General features: G+C 38.1%; 1 protein-coding gene across 2 annotated transcripts in view; it reads left to right on the top strand.

Moving 5' to 3' along the window:
- The window catches only part of Ccdc191 (coiled-coil domain containing 191), a 70,110-nt gene that overhangs the window by 36,706 nt on the left and 12,355 nt on the right, over positions 1-21,049 (top strand). For both annotated transcript variants that reach the window (XR_006147045.1, XM_042676711.1), the window contains exons 9-13: positions 9,304-9,553; positions 13,634-14,094; positions 14,843-14,955; positions 17,034-17,116; positions 17,852-17,953. Coding sequence is in view for 1 of the 2 variants with exons in the window: in XM_042676711.1 (XP_042532645.1) it covers positions 9,304-9,553; positions 13,634-14,094; positions 14,843-14,955; positions 17,034-17,116; positions 17,852-17,953 (1,009 nt within the window). In the remaining variant the exon portion in view is untranslated. The remainder of the gene's footprint in view (positions 1-9,303; positions 9,554-13,633; positions 14,095-14,842; positions 14,956-17,033; positions 17,117-17,851; positions 17,954-21,049) is intronic.

Raw genomic sequence — 21,049 nt, 5'->3', positions numbered from 1 at the left:
GTGTAACTATTTCTCTACTGGCAATTCTGCCGTTTATTCCAAATGAAACATTGAATGAATGGTATGTGGAAGAGCCTGGTATCCCTTAGCAGTTTGCAGCCCTCTGACAGCATCAGGCACTGGAAAAGTTTCATAGGAGGGCACATGGCCCCTAGTCCTCACAGAACTCACAGTTGTTTGCAGAAAGCAAGATCTAGTAACAGTACAGGTATTGAGCAGTGTTATAAACTAAGGAATATCTTCCCTTTTGTTGCTGAGAAAATGACAGAATTAAGTGTGGCTGTAGAGTCTCTTTGAGTGTGAAAAGACTTCTTCATGAATATATCTTAAAAAATAATTAATTTACATAAAAATAAGTGAATCATGCCGGGTGCTGGTGGCTCATACCTGTAATCCTAGCTAATCAGGAGGCTCTGAGGATTGCGGTTCAAAGCCAACCCGGGCAGGAAAGACTGTGAGACTCTTATCTCCAATAAACCACTCAGAAAGTGATACTGTGGCTCAAGTGGTAGAGCGCTAGCCTTGAACTGAATTGCTCAGGGACAGTGCCCAGGCCCAGAGTTCAAGCCCCATGACCAAAAAAAAAAAGTGAATGAAAAGCAGATAAATTGGGAGTGTGTGTGTGTGTGTGTGGTTTGGTTTTTTGTTTTGTTTTGTTTTTCTGTCGGTCATGGGGCTTGAACTCTGGGCCTAGACGCTGTCCCTGAACTCTTCAGCTCAAAGCCAGCACTCTACCACTTGAGCCACAGCGCCACTTCCAGGTTTTTCTGCTTATGTGGTGCTAAGGAATTGAACCCAGGGCCTCATGCATGTAAGGCAAGCACTCTACCACTGAGCCACCTTCCCAGCCCTGTGTGTGTTTTTTTTTAAAGATGGATATCGGCTGGATACATAGCTCAAGTGGTAGAGTACCTGTCTAACAAGTGGGAGGTAGGGCCTTAATTCAAACCTCAATACCACCTAAAAAGAAAAGAAAGGAAGAAGCAAAGGGAAGGAAAGAGAGAGAAGGTAGGGAAGAAGGAAGGAAAGGAGGGAAGAAGGAAGGAAGAAGAGAAGGAAGGGAAGAAAGGAGGGACAAAAAATGGGTCTTGATCATAGAAAGATGGGTCTTGATCATCTCCAAGTAGAGATGGGGAGACTGCAGTAATGGCATAAAGTTAGCCATGTGAATTGCCTAGAGAACATCAAGCATGTGGTTATCAACTTCTGAAAGGTTTTAAATGTCAGGATAAGTAGTCTAGATATTCTTTGGTGATAAGTGAATACTTGAAGTTTTTTAAGCACAAATATGATCTAGTCAATTTAATTTTTTCAATGTCTCAGAACCTAGTTTTAAGCAAAACAAAAAACTGGGATGGTAGTTTACTGAGAATGAATGATGGGGAAGGTTGATTGGATGTAGAAGGTAAAATGGAGATGTTGTAAGGTGAGAGCATTGTGGGAAAGGGCACAAAGTAAGTAGAATTTGACATGTTAAAATTAAAAGTGGCCTGTGAGATTTACATGCTTGAAGAAGCTTGTAGAAGAAAAATCTGGAGACTAAATACTGAATGGGGACTTCACCATAACATGATATGCCAATTTTTTTAAGATCTCAGAACTTTCCATCTAGTATCTGTGAATTATTGCCAGGTGTCTGTTTTTAAATGTTCAGAATGGGTCCTAAGATGTTTAACTGCCATAGTTAGGAAATACTTAGCTGACAGTAACTTTTGCTACAAAGCTATAGGACAAAAAATATTATAAGGCAAGACATATCAAGGATCACCTGATCTAGCTCTTGATTTTACAACTGGTCAAAGGAAAGCCCAGAGGGAATAAGTGACTGCTAATCATAAAGTTTGAGCACCTAATCCAAACCAACTAGAGCGTTGTCTTTTTGATTCTGAGTCTGATGCTTTTTCCTTTACCACACTGTTCCTCTGATAAACAAATAGCATCTAGGTTGTGGTACCCAAGACACTCATATTTTTTAACTATATTGTAATGGATGAAAAATACGAACTGCAACATAGTTCCTCATCTGAGGAACTATGACATAAAGGAGCTACTCCACATAGACTTTCATTTGTGCTACTTTTCTCCACATCTTTAGCTCTCTGCACATTACACCTGATGCTATCAATTGTTTTGGGAAATTAATTTGGATGATTTTGTTCACAGACATTTGGAATATTAAACGTGGAGGCAAAAGTTCAGACTACCACAAGCAAAAACCAAGAAATGTCATAGGATTGAGTATCAGCAAGGCAGGGCCTTCTTTACTGTTCTGATCTGGGTGAATTTCAGTTCCTCCATAGGTACCAAATGTATGTCTGTTGATTAATGAATGAGCCAGAGAATGACTGATGAGCCCAGTTACTATTTTTCTTGTTATTTAACTTGACAGTTTTCAAGCATTCTACCTAGCGTGAACAGGGATTATAACAAATTATGAGTTGTAGAAATGTAGCTTTTACCAGCGTGACAAAACATGTGGTGATTCCATGGCCCATTGTCCATGTTGTTGAAATCATTTAACATTATGCCCATAGAGAAAAGTCTAATGTCTGCTTAAAAACTCTTAACAGGGTAGTTCTAATGTTAATATTCTTACTGTCATAAAATAACACAATAGCTGGGAAGGTGGCTCAGTGGTAGAGCGCTTGCCTTGCATGCCTGAGGCCCTGGGTTCGATTCCTCAGCACCACATAAGCAAAAAAGAAAAAAGCCGGAAGTGGCGCTGTGGCTCAAGTGATAGAGCGCTAGCCTTGAGCTGAAGAACTGAGGGACAGCACCCAGGCCCAGAGTTCAGGCCCCACGACCGGACCCTCTCCCCCCCCCCCCAAAAAAAGAATAAAATAATACAATAAAAATATTTAAAAGAAGGAAGAACTTATTATGTCTGCTATGCATATGTCAACCAAATCTTCATCCTTCAGCACTATACTTTCTTGATTTTTTTTTTTCCTCTAAGGTGCACTCTCTCTAATCCTTCCTCGTGCCCACTTTAGAGGGATTTGTTTTTCTATTCTTCCATGCTTCCTCTGAAAATGCAACAAATATATCTCTTATTATTATTCATAATTTAATACCATCTTTTTTTCATTGAGCTTGCTTATGGGCTCATCTCTACTCTAAGAGTTCATCCATTTTTTTCTTTAAAAAGTGTATCTTGCTTTCCCTAGTAGGAATTGTGGTCATTCTATTTTTACTCATCTCTTCTCTAAAAGTAGTTTTTATAACTAATGGGGCTGTTATAAAATTTCAATATAATAACAATATAATATCTTTTCTTTTCTTTTGGAGGGGTGGTTAGGATTGAACTCCTTAGAACCTTATTCTTCTTAAGCAAGTCTTCTACCATTTGAACCACATCCCCAGATCTTTTACTTTCAGTTTATTTTTTAGATAGGATCTCACATCAAGTTGAATCTACCTCTTGAGTAGCTGGGACTACAGGCATTTACCAACACACTGAATCATAATGCAGTTTCAACATTAGTGAAGATTTCTAAACCCTGAGTATTTATTTACTTAGATATGCAACAAAATTCTAGCACTGCACCTTTTGACATGGTAATATCACAGTGTTAACATTATCAAGTTTCTTTGACATGTTCAGTTTTGCAAGTTGACTTTAGATCTTTCTTTTCCTACTAGGGTTTGAGCTTCAGGGCTTTGTGTGCTTGGCAGGCAGGTACTCTGGCATTTGAGCCATACCTCCAGGCCCTGGTTCTAGATCTTCCATTCCTTCTTTCTGTCATTCTTTCTCTTTGAATTTATACCTGCCCTAGACAAACCTGGGAAGAAGCAGGGTTTGTTTTCAACATATTCTTTCAAACTTTCTTGAACCCTGCTTCCCTCATTTTCCAGTTCTTTCCTAGGAAGCACCTCCTCTCCTGAATGAAAATCTTGACCTTTCTTGCCTGGAACATGCTTTTGTTTTTTTCTCTCAAGCCTCTCACTCTCTAGTCCTATAATCCTCAGTTGTCAGGTAGTCTTCATTTCTAGCACTCCTGATTTTAGCTTTCTATGAGGCAATCATTTCTGGAGTGCCTCTGTTCATCATGTTCAATTGTCTTTCCCTCTGTGTTTACCTGGATACCCAGGTGAGTGGCCAGGAGCCACATGGCATCTGTAGCCTGACAGATTTATCAGAGAGGCAGGAGATCAGACTGGCCTCCCCTAGCTCACTTTAAAAATTCTTTAAGACAGAACTGTCTCCCTCTTTTCCCAGGAGACTACCTAGTGCACTATTGAATGCATTAGCTTACTCATTCCTATGCCTGCCAAACCTGCTCACCCCACATGCAGCTGTTCCTGTCACTGCAGATTTTATGTTTTACATCAGATCTCCGTGCTCAGTCAGATCACTGGTTATGTGGTTATTTATCATTTCCCGTTCCCTTTTTTAAAAAATTCAAGACATGTTTTAGGTATCTAGTAGTCATGTTGTGAGATAGAATTATTACTTTCTATTTGAATTTTGTTCTGTATTTCAGATTTTTTAAATTAGATTCAAAAAAATTTTGTAGGCTAGGTTTCTCATCGCCTTTTTTGTTTTGTTTTGTTTTTGCTTTATTTATTTATTTTGTTGTTTGTTTTTTTGGTAGTGGGGCTTGAAATCAGGGCCTGGGCGCTGTCCCTGGGCTCTTTTGCTCAAGGCTAGCACTCTACCACTTTGCACCACAGCACCACTTCCAGCTTTTGAGTAGCTAATTGGAGATAAGAGTTTCACAGGGATTTTTCCTCCTGGGCTGGCTTTGAACTGCAATCCTCAGATCTCAGTCTTCTGAGTAGCTAGAATTACAGGCATGAGCCACCAGTGCTAGGCTCTCATCACCATTTTTGAGGATGAATCTGCAGCTCAGAAACATTCAGCCACTCATCTAGTGTCCCAGACCTGGTTCATATTCCAACTTCTCAGATCTAGACTGTGCATCTCTCATTAAAGTGTCATTTGAAGTATTGATCCTGGACAGCAGAATTCATGCTTACATTCCTATGGAAACCTTTTAAGTCTGCAGAGACAGTCTTTTTGTACATGCAGTTATATAATTGTGATGATCCATTTATATACTTTTGCTGTTCTGATCTTTGCTTGTCAACATATTGGGATAGGATGTTTTCCATAAGGAAATTCTGCTCTTAATGTTATAGTAACTGGGTCTGAAGCTCCTTCTTTAGGCAAATTTATCCAAGTGAATTGTGTTTTAGTACATTTAGATTAGATTGCCCTCTTCACAAATATTTATGTTTTGTGTCATCTTTTTAAAAGTAAGAAGGAGGCATATATAAGAGACTGTCACTGCTAAAGCAAATCCCAACAGCGCAGGACGGGGCCAGCTTTATTTCTGGATCCTCAGCTTCTTTCTCCTACCCTTCCACCTCAGCCCACAAATAAGGATATATTCCCTACATTTCCAAACCTCCTGTATAAACTGTTTCGTAGAAGGTTCTAAGCACTGTAGTGAACATGCCTGCTTTATTCATTTCTTCCAACTTTCACTCTTGTTGTAGGTATAGAAATGTTTTTCTTTTTGGCGTTTTATAGAGTCCAAATAATCTCTCTGTAACTCAGAACTCCAGTGCTGCTTTTGGCTGTTCATGCTATAAAAACATGACATTAAAACACATCAGGTAAATTTGGTACTGCTCCTTCTTGAGCTGATAGATGAAAATGGAATTTCATGCTAATCAAACAGAGCAGCACACTAATTTACAAATTTACTTACTTGAGAAAAGTATCATAGTTTTTTTCATTTCTTTATTTCTAAACAGAACTTTTAAAATTTGGTCTTTCCTATCCTGCTACCTAATTTATTTTTATTCCTTCTAGAATTTTTATTTCAAGATGTCTCAGATACTTAATTTATTCTCACTAAATTAAAATATATGAGCATTTATTTTATTACAAAAACTTTTATTATGAAGACTATCAATCACAAAGTATTTATTGAGTTCAATGCATTAAGATCAATTAAATATAATGAAATATTTGAATAGCAGATGCCTTAACCTGTTTTCTCCTGTCCCATAATTCTGTGACTGGCTAATTTATAAACAATAGAAGTTGATTTGGTTCATGGTTCTGAAGGCTGGAAAGTCTAAGAACACAGTACCTGCATGTGCCGAGGGCCACTGTGCTATGCCATAATGTTGACAAATGGGCAACAAGCATACACAGACAGAACTGGGAAATCAGGGCAAACTTACCATTTTTATTGGGAATCACTCCCAAGATAACAGCATTAATCTATCTATTCATGAAAGGAGAGCCCTCTTGACCTAATTACTTTTTTTTTACATACTAGGCAAGCTAGAGCACACAGCTTCAGTTTCAGCTCCCTACTTACCTTTTACTTACTAATATTACAGTAGGGCTGAAATTTCGGTATTTATTTTGGAGGGTACTATTTATTTGGTGGCTATTTCTCAAGGAATTCAGACTAGATTGGAATGGAGATATCAGCATACATCTCTGATATTAAGGGTAAAAACTTGTAAAACTTATTTCAGCTATATGTATTTCTTGTTTCATCCCACATTAACTCACATCAAAGTCACAGTGTAACTTTGAAATGTGAATGGCAGTCAAAACAATTATGTAAGCATTAAGACCTTAATACTTCTGACTCACTGATCCAAGAATGTCAAGATTTTCTCAACCTGACCTCAATGATGCCCTGAGGAGAATGAGGCATTATATGTTTAACAGAAATGGATATTCAAATAGTGTTACAGAGAAAATGTGCCAGTCTCCTTCACAAGACACAGTCACAAGGGCAACTAATCCACAGTAGATTTAAAACCCCACACTGATCACCGGTACCACATAATACATTTCAAGCTGGAGGGGCTAATAACCATCCACAGGTAGGTAGATCTCTATGCTTGAATTCTCAACTGGCTGCCACAAGTCATCTGATGAAGATTCATGCTGGGAATGCAGCAATACCACTTCCCAGCCCACTCAGTTCAATCTCCTCATGTTTGTGAATTTTGCAGTAGTTAAAAAAAAAAAAAAGTAGATGATGATTGCATTCCATGAGAGCAAGGTCTCTTCAGACATTTATTCAGTTCATTTATTCAGGTTTGGTATATGATGCCTATTTAGTGATTCTTCCCTTGAACAAGTCTTTTTTTTTTTTTTTATAAGTTTTTTATTGTGAAAATACTGTACAAAGGGGTTACAGTTACATGAGCAGGGCAAGCATTGTTGCCTCCTCCTTTGTTTTTCCCCTACCATCCCTTCCCTCCCACTTCCACAACTATACTCCCCCCACCCACTACCCACCCTCCCGCCCCCCCCCCCCCCGCCTAAATTGTAAAGTTCGTTGTTCAACAGTGTCTTGTACATCTCTTTATTACAATGGGTCAACCTGTATCCCTATCTAAATATTTTGTTTTTTCCCTTCCCCTCCCCAAATTAAACCAACATCAAATACAGTGAAAACAGGGGTTATGCCATGGGGGAGGAACACACAAAGCAACAAAAAAATCACATGGTAACTTATAAATACGTTAGAAACAATAGCAAGAAAGAAAAAACCACTTGTGTTCCTATCTTGGGGTTCATTTTGCTTAACATCATCTTATAATCTGGTCATATGTACAAGCTACCAGCACAACTATGTTTATTGCAGCATTTTTTTTACCATAGCTAAGATATGGAACCAACCCAGATGCCCCTCAGTAGATGAATGGATCAAGAAAATGTGATATAATATATATATATGAATAGGAAATGGAAAGACTTGGAAAAAATTATATTAAGTGAAGTAAACCAGGCCCAGAAAAACATAGGTCCCATGGTTTCTCTTATTTGCAATAGCTAGTATATGTCTGGGACAAGCAGAAAAAGGTTTTGGGTGTTTTTCTTTTCCACAAGATCTACCCTCGGGATTTTTTTTCTTTGGAGCGGTCTTGGGGTTTTGAATACAGGGCCACTTCCAGTTTTCCAGTGGTGTATTGGAGATAAGAGTCTCACAGACTTTCCTGCCGGGGCTGGCTTTAAACCCCAGTCCTCAGATCTTAGCCTCCTGAGTAGCTAGGATGACAGGCGTGAGCCACCAGTGCCTGGCTAAACTTTTATTTCTTAGACATACTATATGAACATTTCTTTCCTCTGTTCATTTGTCTTTAAATAGTCATATAACTACTTTTTTTTCCCTACAAAAGCTCCAGAAACTATTTTATAGTAATAAAAAAACATTTCCTATGTCTTTGTGACATGATAGAACAGAACAGAGCAGTCACTCTTCTTAAAGGTAATGTCTGGACATACTGATGTTTTCTGTGAAGAGACTGTTTGCACTAGAATGTTTAAAGTGATTCCATTTAGTTGAGTATAAAAGGTAAGCGAAGTAGGAATGGATGGCTCACACCTGCAATCCTAGTTACTAAGGAAGCTAGATCTTAGGATCATGGTTTAAAGCCACTGGGGACGGATAGTGTATGAGAACCTTAAAAAGCCAAAAGTAGAGATGTGGCTGAAGTAGCAAGAAAGCTAAGGGATAGGGCCCAGGCCCTGAGTTCAAGTCCCAGTAGCAGAACAAAAAGAAAAGATAATCTGGAGTTAAGATGGAGCATTTCTGGAAAGACTTGAAAAAAATCATATTAAGTGAAGTTACCCAGTCCCAAAGAAATTTAGGTCCCATGGTTTCCCTTATTTTCAATAATTAGCATCCATATAGGATGAGCTGAAAGGCTCAAAATCCATGTACAAATGACCATTTAAGTTGATGCTAAGTGAAATGAACCCCAAGATATGGACACGAGAGGTCTGTCTTTATTGTTAGTGTTTTAAGTGTACCAGATGATTTTATTATTTTTGTTGTTGTTGTTGTTTCATTTGTATGTTCTTTCCCCTATGGCATATCCCCTGTTGTCACTGTACTGGATTTCGATATCCTGCATCTTGTATATACATATGTCTAATCTGGGGAGAGGAAGGGGAAAAAACAAAACTCTGAAACAAGGACACAGGATGACCCATTGCAACAGAGATACCTACTGGACAGTATATTGGAAATGAACTGTAAAACTTTGGGCAGCGAGGGGGGAGGAGGGATAGGACTGTGGGAGCTGGGGGAGGGAAGTGGACAACAAGGAAGGGAAGGGGTGAGGATCATCATTGCCTTACTCGTGTAACTGTAACCCCTCTATACAACATCTTAACAGTAAAATAAAAATTAAAAAATAAAATAAAAAAGGATGGAGCATTTCAAATATTCCTTGGTCTTGTGGCTCATTTATATTGCTTCTTTATTTTAATGGAATATTGCTTCTTTATTTTAATGAAAGAATCTTGTCGCTTAGAAAACAACAACTGGCCACTGAGTATAACCGGAAACAGGTTCTTCGACACTGCTTCGCAGAATGGCAGCACTGGCATGGTGCCCAGGTGGTGAAGAGGGAGTTGGCTCTTGCAAAGGAGGAAACTAGGAAAAAAATGGATGAGCTGCTGAAGGCAGCATCTCTAGGAAAACTCAGTACCAATGGGTTACCGGACATCCATCCACAGGAAGACGCAACAGCCATGGTGGGCTTGCAAGTAGGAAGTGGAGAGGTATATTGTTTTCCTTTTTTAGTTTTCCTGTACTTTCTAACCTGATATATGACAGCTGTGGTCAAATGGTTAGCTTTCAAGACAGTGTTTGTTTGTTTTTCAACTGAATCTTCTGTTTATAATCACATATCCACCTGAAATAGTTTGATATGAAGAGGGAATTTAAAACTACTAATAAAAGACTACTGTAGAAAGAGATACATAAAGCACTGTTTTTTTTTTTCAGAAATAGGAAACTTCCAAAACTTTTAATAATTCATGTATCAGCAAAGTTTGAGCAGTATATCTTGGGAGACAAAGCCTTATTACGAATATTCGTAAGAATTATTACCAAGTTCGATGAAAGAATGCTATCCTTTACCCTACCAATATGTGTATAGCATTGTATCTGGGCTTGAGTACTTTCCTAAAATAAGGTATTCTAATGAAATGCAAAAACACATAAAGTACTGTTTGTAGCTGATGAAGTCTTCATGTTTGATGTCCACATATTTCTAAATTAGTTTATGACTTATGATGGCAATTTGATTTTTTTATTTTCCTAGTCAAAAAAGTCATATGTACTAACTGTTGCAATTTGATAGAAGAAAATCACAGAGGAGAAAGAAAAATAATCCATAATTTCATCATCTGGAGTTAACCACTAATATCATGGAAGTATAACAAATCTAGTCTTTCTCTATGTTATGGTACTAGGGGGTTGAAGTCAGGGCCTTGAACTTGCCAGGAAAGTACTCTTAACTGTTAAGCCAAAACTCCAGCCTTTTTTTGTACTTTTTTTTTTTTTCCCAGGATAGGGTCTTTCTTTCTGCACATGTACACACATAGGCTGTGATCTTGTGATCCACCTCTTTTAGACCTCTTGTCATAGCTAGGATACTAGGAAAACAGCACCATGTCTAGCTCTCCATTGAGAAAGGATCTCTTCTACTTATTTTTGCCTGGAATGGTCTTAGCCATGATCACCCCAATCTCTGCCTCTAAAGTAGCTAGAATTACAGGTGTGAGCCATGGTGTCTCCCTTGTTTTTTATTTCTTAATATGGAAGTAATTATTTTTCTAATTAAAAAAATTAAATATGAGAATCTTCATGTTATTAAACTATACTTTAGCCATAGTAGTTCTCCACTGAACATGTAACTCAGAATTAGGCCTACAAAATAGGAATTTCTAGGTATGGGGGCACCTGAATTTTTAAATTTCTACAGTTGAACCTGAGTGCTACCTTCATGGACTACCATCTGTGTCATCATTTTGTAATGACTAGTGATATTTTATAATAAACTCTAAGCAAGAATTGGTTTAACTCACTTACTGCTAGAATTTAAGGTATTTCTTTTTTGTTATTCTTTTCAACAGTATTTCAGTAGGAGTAGCTAAAGTGTGTATCCATGATGCTTTTATTTAGGATGCTTTTAAAAATAGAATGCATGTTCAATTTTCTTCTTAATCTTGCTTCATTATTTGCATTTCCTTTATTACTAATGAAATTAAACATTTTTATATTTGATGTTTAAACATATGGATACATGTCATATAGAAAGATATAGAAATATACTAACTTGTCTAATCACATCCTTTGTACATTTTCCTTTTGGATTCATGTTCTTTTCTTATTCATAGGAGCTTTTTATATTTTAAGACTATTAATGCTTTAATTATTATATATACTGCAATCCTTTTATTTCCCTTTTGTCCCTTTTTTGGTTATGGCATTTGATATTGGGCATAGTTGTTAATTTTTATAACATTATACCGTGAGCTTTTTCCTTCCTGATGTTCTTTCCTTGTTTACAAAGACAGTAATTTGCCTTTCTAAACAAGATAAGTTGGAGACAACCTTATACACTCTGTTAAGTACTTAACTCAAATGTGCATTGGACACTAGAGGGTCCCAGCCTAGCTTTTTACCCTCATACTGCAAGCATGGGAACTGCTTTTAATTTAAGCTTAGTCTCTCAGTAAAGGGAGATCACAAGGATGCTATTGGGACTTAGGTAATGACATCTCAGTCTCTTCCCTTAGGCATTTTATGTACCTTTATGTCAGCCAGACAATTTTGACCCCATTAAGTCCTAGGATAGATTTTTATCTTAGAAATAACAGAATGGTACCTTTTCTGTATAAAGTTCCACTATTATTATTTTTAAGTGAAAAAGTCAGCAGAAAATATTTCTTACTGTGAAAAACAGAAAAAAGTACTGTGTGTATATTTAGACTAAAGGGGAAAAAATAAGCTTCCAAATATCAAATCAAAAACAAAAAAGAGTTTATCAAGAAAAGATAACATTGTAAAAAAAATTAAAATAGAGGCTACATAGGTTCCTAAGTAAATGGAATCTTTTTTTCAGAATGTGAACTATGAAAATTAATAGCTTTAGTTAGATGCTTATTAATTTTGCCTTATAGGAATTCATATACTAAAAACACACATGCCATAAAATGTTTGAAAATTACCAGTTAGCCCATACGTGATTTTCTCTAATTAGGCCAGGCTGTTCACTCCATTTCGATTGAGTACAATCTGTGCCATTAAGCTTTTCTTTCATTCTCTTATTTTTACTTTAGAAAGTTACCGTGATCCAAGAGAAACCTTGTTGCTGTACTCAAGGCTTTTTACATAGTCTTGCTGGGTTAATAACATGTCATTATGGTAAAGTTTAAAAGAGCCTAAAACATCTGCCCTGCTTGATGCTCTATTTCATAAGTGGGTGTTCCCCTGAATAAATGTCCACTGACATTTCTGAAATAAAAGGTTATTTTTAAAAGTCTTTTCCATTTCAGAGTTTCCACATGTCAAATCTCTCAACTAAGTTTATGGAAATTATGAGAAATAGTTTTTAGTACCTGCATATGACACCTTGTTCAAGCTAAAGCTTCTGATACTAAATAGCACCTAGTATTTTCCCTAGTATTCTGATACTAAATAGTTCCTAGTACTTTTCTCTTACTGCTAGCGCAGGTAGTAGAAATAGCAGCTAGTCAGTCCTTAAGTCATGAAATTAAATCATTCTAGAGGAGATTTTCGGTTTTTTATTGGTCATGTCCCTCAGCTCTTCAGCTCAAGGCTAGCGCTCTACCACTTGAGCCACAGTGCCACTTCTGGCTTTTTCTGCTTATGTGGTGCTGAGGAACCGAACTCAGGGCCTCATGCATGCAAGGCAAGCACTCTACCACTGAGCTACCTTTCCCAGCCCAGGAGATATTTTTTGACATCATGTTGGCCAGGATAAGTTTTGCCAATTACACTGCTATTTCCTTCCTTGCTGAATCAAGCTTGTAATCAGATTTGATACCTCAGTCTATTCAATGAAATTTTACACAATGAAGCTTCATTAAAAGTATTAAGCTATATGCTTTGCAAAATATTTACAGGTATTTGCCTCATAATCCTTCCTCACACTTCCTACATATAGTTCAAGAATTGCTAGTAACTAGATTTAAGCCAGGCTTTGATGCTGAAATGAATAATCTGCTGTACAGTATCAGAAGGCTTTAAAGAACAGAGCTTCTGGTGCTGGAGGCAAGACTCAGTTGGTAAAGCACTTGACTTTAAAGCACAGGACTTGAACTCATACCTGCCACTTTCATTCATCAATGTTCAAGTCCTGGTTTCAAGCCTTTAAAAAAAAACAACAACAGAGCTTCTGTTGATTTGTGTTTCAAGCATACTTCAGAAAGAATAAATCCTTTGGTACAAAAATTTCAAATTTTTTCAAAATTCAATCAATTCTTGCATATTAAAATATCTATAATATGTATCTGAAGTAATATGACCTAATTCATAAATTAACTGTCCAGACTAGATAGTCATAAGAGAACCTTTGATCAATGGTAGGCGTCTTGGCCCAAGACAGTTATTCTCACAGCTATAGCCATTTTTACACCCACTGCTAATGAGCATTCTAGGGGTGACTCACAGAGCCACAGCCAGCGGCCTCTGAGATATCCAATCCGGTAGCACAGTGCAACTAGCTGGGGTGCAGACAGTTATGCCATTGAACCAAACAAAGCTGACTAGACAAATGTCTAGTCAGTCTTCTTAATTACTTGAGTTATAAAGTGTTCTTTCTCTCTCAGGTCATTGCTGGATCCCCTTTGTGGGAAAAGCCACCTTGGGGAACCAGTGGATCTGTGTTGCACCCTCCCTTAGGAAGAACCACAAAGGATAATTTGCAGGATCCCTTTCAGAATGTCCCTGAGAATACCCTGGATATTCAGCAGCACAAGACCCGGGATGTTGAGATCCCTCAGTATCCTGGTGGTGGTGAGAAGCTTGGAACCAGCAGTAAGGGAGGAGAACCTGTTTGCGTGGAGCATTTCCGCAGCCGCCATGTCTACCAGCAGCAGCTGATTGAGAAACAAAAGAAGAAACTTCAGGAGCAGCAGAAAACCATTCTGGAGCTGAAGGAAAGCCAGCGGCTGGCAGAGGCTCGGTGGGCAGCTGAGCGAGGCGCAGCAGTCACGGATGCACAGAGCCGCCTTCTGTCAAATCCCAGAGTAGCAGAGGCACCCAAGGGAACCTGCCAAAAGCTTTTGAAGTATGTCTGTTGTGGCAAGTCACTCTTTGGGTATATTTTGTGGGCTTCTTTCCTTGGAAATAAAGAGGCTCCTGAACTTCTTTGCCCTGCTTCCTAACTCTATGATCTGAAACTAAGAAGCCTCAGAAGTTATGATTTGTTTATAACAAGGGTAAATAGATATGGGAAGCAAGTGACTGCCTGTAAAGAGCCAGTTACACAATTGGCATTTGGGTTGCATCTATTTGAGCTGTAACTATCCAGTAGAAGATGAAAAAAAAAAAAACTCTGCTTTCATTAGATTTCTGATTATTTTCAGTGCAGAGAAGCCAAGAAAGCCAACTCCCGGTCCACATGGAGTAGCCTCTGACATGGTTCATCTAGCCTGAGATTTTAGTTTATTTGAATAAGCCTAAACTTTTTTTTTGATTCTGCAATGAGTCCAAATTTCTGAAAAGTTATTTAAGATGGTTTCAGGGGTGCTTGAGATGAACACACAAAATAGGACAAGTGGTGGGATAAGAAATGGTTATACCTTTGATTAGAAACACTAGGACACTAGAGCACCTGATGTCCATTGTAGAATGAAGCATCATATGACCTTTCCATACTTCATTACACCAGTGTATAACTCAGGTATAATAATACATAGTTATCTCAGCAAGGAAGGATTAACAAACGCTCTTAAATGCTTGAATTCCTCAGGTAAAGGCTTTGAAAGATAATAATTGTTCATCTAAATTTTTTTCTCCCCCTTCTTTTCTTCCAGTTCATCTGTTACCTCTTCTAGGACTGAAGATTCTAGAAATGATTTACGAAATTCTCTTTCTGGACCTCCAAAAACCACAAAGCAGGCAATAGCACCCCATCCTATACTAAAAGGCACGACTTTCTTGATGGTAGTTTTGAATGGTGGTTGTCTTCTCTCCTAGCATAGAATACATCTGGGACTGAATCCTGGCAGTTTGTAGGTTTTTGATATTTAGCAGAACTTGATCAGGCTCTAAGATGAATAGACATGGGAGAAACAGAATGGCCAGAGAGCTCTGCTAAAAAAGAATACACAAACAATACAAATGAGCACACAGAATAGTTAAAGCTAAACACTGGTAAAGATCACCCATCAATATTCTTTTTTGTTAATGTTTAAATGTTGATCAGCTCAAATCAATCCAGGTTACTTTATCATTTTTATATTTTTAATATAAAATTTTATATTTTTAATATAAAATATTTAAGGGGGTGGGGTTATTGTTACATCTCCAGACATGTTTACACTCTTCCAATTAGTCTCCCCCCTCTATCACACTCCCTGCCCCTTCCTCCAAAAGATAGCATCTCCAAGTTTCCTTGTTCTGTCTTTATAGTACTGCAAATGATTCGTTTTGACAGTACTCAACCTTCTTTATGCTTGCTGCTAGCCCCCGCTCCCACTAGTACCTACATTATTTCCTTTTACAATGAGCTATACCTACATAGTAGGATTTTAATAATGAAATCTACAAGTGAGATATTTTCATTTGGTAACATGTTAATGCACATAGAAACCATGATTTTTAACCTGGAACAATCTATGTTAGGGGCATTCCTTAGAGCCTACCCAGTGAGTCTGTTAATACTTAGTGCAAGTCACGGTGCATGTTTGCAAATGGTGGCGGCACTTTGTACTGTGGTTTGTAAATTGGACTGTCTGCCTGTGGTAAGATTACTGACCTCACAAGAAGTAAGGACATCCTAAGAACACTGAGCCTGCAATCTGCTCTTGTCCACGAAGAGAACGGCGGTTTGCATCCACTCCGCTCGGGCAGCAGCTTATCTGCCTTTGCCTACTGCTAGTGCTGACCAGGAAATGCCCAGTTTGGTGCAATAAGTTTTTTAAAATTATTGTTTGACCTAGGAGTTAGCTCGTTTAGAATCCCGGTCTTATTTTTCAAGTAGCTTTTAATGATTTTTATCTAGAAAAGATGGAGAAAGGGCATCTTGCTGAGGCGCTGCTTCTCTGGGCTCTCATACTTTAATCCTCTAGTCTATTTCGGCCTCCTTAAGGACAGTCTCACTCTCACCATCTGTGGCACCACCACAGGCACTTAATATCTGTGAGAAATAGCACAGTGAGGCTTTTGTTTTTTAATTCTTAAAACTTAGGCTTAAAATCTCTTCTCTGCAACATGGCCCAAGGAACTGAAAGAAACTCTTGGCTGGCTTAGGTGAGCAGAACTTGATCCTTTTCCTACCCATGCCCCTCCTTTCTATAAAAGCTCTGACTGATTACAGAGTCATATTATCAGACCATCTTGCGCATTTGTTTCATTTGGATCGATATTTAATAGACTGTCAAGAACAGGAGTCTGACACTCAAATTTGTTCCAATGCCAGTTCTCAAATGCCTGGTAGACTTCCATTTCCTGCCCATCTGGATAGCCAGGTCTTAAAGCTCGATTAAAATGTATTCATCATGACCCCAAACTTTAGTTTGTTCTTGCATATACAGATGCATAGACAGTAACTTGAGAAAAAACAATGGGCTCATTTAAAATGGGATTTAAGGAAAATTTTGATTCTCAAAATCTCTTTTACAAGTGACTAAATTTTTTACCAGGGGTATAATTAAATTACAGTTTTAGTTTCTGAGTTTTATTCACTTCAAGGCCTATCACTTAGGCACATTATCTTATTTAAACCATTATTTACATTATTCTAAAGTAAATGCAAATAAACAAAAACATAATCTATAACTTGCTCATCATTGCTGAGGATGGCGAAATAGCTTGGATGAGGTCACAGGTCTTAACCTGCAGAGTGTATATAAGTTCCATATATTTAATTTCCTTCTGAGATAGTGAACACTCAATTTACAAGAAAACTCAAATGCTACCCCTAAATGCTACTGTGACATGGAAAGTTTCTCTTGCAATGTTCCTCATATTTTTGTCTATTAAAATTATGTTACTATTTTCTAGCCATGGAAGAGAGAGCAGTTCAACGTGCTGAACGTAGGAGGATCTTGGCAGAAAGGAAGAAAAAACAAGATGAAGAGAAATTGGTAATAAAATTCAAAATGCAAACTGAGGCAAGAAAAATGCATTGTCTGGAACTTAAAAAATGAAGCTTAGCTTGTTCAACCTCTTGTGGCAACAGAGTTAAACCAACTTTGAAGTAACTTTTGGCCTATTTACCTGAATTGTGTGTCAGTTTGAGGAAAATAGGGATCATTAGCATTGCGGAAAGGAAACGGGAAGATTCACACATGACTAAGGATACTGTTGTTGGTAGATGTTTATTTTACTTTTTGCCATTACTCATTCAACTTACTTGCTCATAGCTCTCTACCACCTCAGCCATGCCTCCAGCCTGGCTTTTAGCTGGAGCCAGCTTTTGTACCAGCCATTAAGTAAACAAGCCAAGCAAAATGCAAGGCTCTGCGTTCAAACCCTACTACTGGCACAAATAATTTTGCAGTGAGAGATTACTGGTCTTCATTCACAGACTCACCTCAAATAGAAAAAAAATTACATTTTCTTTAAGTAGTGTACAAAAGGGTTACCATTCAACAAATCACTTTATAAGTATAATGCATCAAATTTATGTCATCCCTTTGGGAGAATTTAAGTTACACAATTGCCATTGGTTGGGTTTTCTACTTTTAACCACAAAGTATAGGTTTATTCCAGAGACAAAGCAGGTGATTTGGTTGGTGCTTGACCTGCCTTAACACAGAAGATCTTTTTCCTATGAAAATGGAGGGTTCTGATTTTTCTGCATTACTGTCTCTGATCAGGCGCAGTTAAAGGCCCAAGAGGAAGAACGCCAGAAGAGGGAGGCAGAAGAGAAAGAAGCTCAGCTTGAGAGAAAACGAGAAGAGAAGAGACTAATGAAAAGGGTCAGTAGTCTTCAGCCAGTCACCTGTCTGTGAGGTCTGTGGCCCCATCCTCACCAGACAATGGTCGAGCCCTCCATATGTAAGCCTGTAAGGGACATTTCAGATTCAAATCATAACAAGTGCTGTAGTCGCTTTGGAATTTATTTTGCATATGGCATGAGGTATATGAAATTCATTTTTTTGTGTAGACAGCTAATATTCTTTAAAAATGACTTTTCTGTATTGAATTATTTTTACATACTTCTCACATATAGGTAGTCAAGGAGTTAGGGTTTAGCATGAACTTTGGGGAAACACATTTAGCTGTAATAGTACAAGAGTTTTACCTCAGCTGCCTTCAAGATTTTCTCTGGTTTTCAGTTTTTGAATATTGTCTACCTAGGTGTGGTTTGTAGGTTCATTGGCTTGTTTACCTTGTATAATAGACTGAACTTTCTTGGAGATGCAGTAATTTTGCCTTATTATTATTATTATTATTATTATTATTTTGTCAGTTGTGGGGCTTGAACTCTGGGCTTGGGCGCTATCCCTTCGCTCTTCAGGTCAAGGTGAGCTCTTTACCGCTTGAGCCACAGTGCCACTTCGGGTTTTCTAGTGGTTTTTATTGGAGATAAGAGTCTCACAGACTTTCCTGCCCGGGAAGGCTTTAAACTGCCATCCTCAGATCTCAGCCTCCTGAGTAGCTAGGATTACAGGCGTGAACCACTGGCGCCCGGCAAATTTGCCTTACTCACAGATTGACTGCATGTGGTTTTGACCAAGCAGAGTTAAAAAAATAAATGTAAAAAAGAAATTTCAAAGGCAAACCTTTTTAATTCCCAGGTGCAGATTCCACAGCTCAGTGGATGTGTAAAAGCGTTGTCAGTCCCACATTATCTTCAGCTGTGTTTAAACTCATTCAAAGCTTTTTCCTCAGTAGTGACCTACTTGGAACCATATATACACACTGAGGATACCAAGGGTCGACTTATGGCTATGTGTTTTGTTACTCATTTTGAAATATCTTTACCTACTATTTGTTCAAATATTTTCACCTGTCATTCACATTCTCTTGAGTTTCCAGTCATGCTGGTGTTAAATTATTTCCTACTGCTCCCCTAAATCTCAGATAGACTGTTGTGTTTCTTTCATTTCTTTTACTTTGAAACTAACATAATGTCCATTGTACTACTTCCAGGTTACTTTATTCTTTCTTTTGCTGCTTCATCTAGTGATAAGTACAATAAAAACCCTCTTCATTTTTATTAATATGTGCTTTTGATTTCTAGCCCTTTTTTTCTGTTGGTCATGGAGCTTGAACTCAGGGCTTGGGTGCTGTCCATGAACTTTTGTGCTGGAAGCTAGTGCTCTACCATTTTGAGCCACAGCTCCACTTCCAATTTGGTAGTGGTTAATTGGATATAAGAGTTTCATGAACTTTCCTGCCCAGGCTTGGCTTCGAACCACAATCCTCAGATCTGAACCTCCTGAATAGGTAGGATTACAGGTGTGAGCCACCAGTGCCTGGCTGGTTTCTAGCATTTTTATTTTTAATCTTATGAGTTTTTCTGTCTCTGCTAAAAAATTACATATTTGATGCTGAATGCTAGAGCCTGTGACATTATTGTCATACATTATGTAAAATTCTCTGATAGTTCCAACAACTCTATGTCATGTTCTGATGTCTTGTTCTCTGTCACATTCTGATGATTGCTTATCTTTTCAGAGTGTTTATTTCTTGTCTTTTGGTAGGTTATATCTGTTTTTTGTTGAAAGCCATTTTGCTTAGGACAGTTAGAAACTACAGTAAGTAGACCATTGGTGTGGAAATTTGTGTCAATCTAGCCAGGAACTTGGCTTTGTTTAGAGCTTATTGTTGCTATAGTTACTACTATTGAGGTCTGTTATTGCTATGAACACCAGAGACTTCACTTTCTTCTAGGTAACTTTGTTTCTATCTCCTTTTCGTTTTGGGTTTTCCCTTAATGCTGTTCCCCAGAGAGATTCTGTCTCTTACAATTCTGACACTGTAATCCACAGTTGTTGCTGGGGTTCATACAAGTGTGGTGATGGGTTCTAGATGAGGGAAGCATTCTGTGGTCTGATTACATTTCATTTTTTGCAGGGTATAGCAGTGGCCACTCAGCAGAATTTCTGTTCCTATACTCTGAGCAGAACTTTTTTTTTTTTTTTCCTATATTCTGATTTTTTTTTCTTTCAGCTGCAGTGAGTACCACCACTGTTTGATGTTTAAAAAAAACAAACCTCAACCCTTAGGTGAAATATGGGGGCTCTTAACTGGCAGAGTTCCCTATGTGTCCTCCCCCTCCCGGCCCAGTTTCAGGGTGGTAACCCCAGTGCAGACAGAGCCTTCCGTCTCTTAAGGGAGAATGATCTAGCAGTTGCTGCTATTCCTCTCACCGAGCCAGAAGATTCTAGAAAATTCCTCTCAATTCTCCTTGTTGTTTTTTGTGGGGGTCAGGTAGGGTTCCTGTAGGAAAAGCATGCAAGAGTGGGAACCACCTCCGTGACTGATCCTTCAGAGCCTCTCCCTGCTAGTAAGAGCCTCCTCAAAACAGCCTCACATCTCATCCTCGCAGCAAACTGGGGGTTGCAACTACTACTGTAAACATTTTATGGACAAGAAAACAGAAAATATGGTGACACTAATGAAATTCAACCAATTAAGGAATCCTGAACTGAGGAAAGAAATACATATTTGAAGAAACTACTGTGTTCAGAATACAAAATTCTGACTCAAGCAGAACTCTTGATTTTCTATTTTTCCAAAGAAGTAGAGTTTTTAGAAGTATTTTCCTTCACAATCCTTCCAAAATTGGTTTTCCTTTCAGAGCCTGGAACACTCACCATAGGTACTAAATTCTGGGAGGATAGTTACACGTAACCTAAGTGTGCATGAGATCAAGTTCTTATCCAAAAGGATAAAACTTTGGTTATCTAACCCTTTGGTCAGGGTTTGATTTTCGTTGGTAAGTTCATTCATATTTCAGTGGATACAGAAATTGTTCATTTCTTTCTTTGCTTTTCTCATTTAGCGATCACCTTCTTCCTACTCCTTGAGGTGTTTTCTTTTTCTTTTTTTCTATTCACCCAATC

This window comes from Dipodomys spectabilis, unplaced genomic scaffold (genome assembly GCF_019054845.1).
Source record: "Dipodomys spectabilis isolate Male_0828 unplaced genomic scaffold, ASM1905484v1 ptg000032l, whole genome shotgun sequence".
NCBI lineage: Eukaryota > Metazoa > Chordata > Mammalia > Rodentia > Heteromyidae > Dipodomys > Dipodomys spectabilis.
This window is presented reverse-complemented; position numbering and strand designations above follow the sequence as displayed.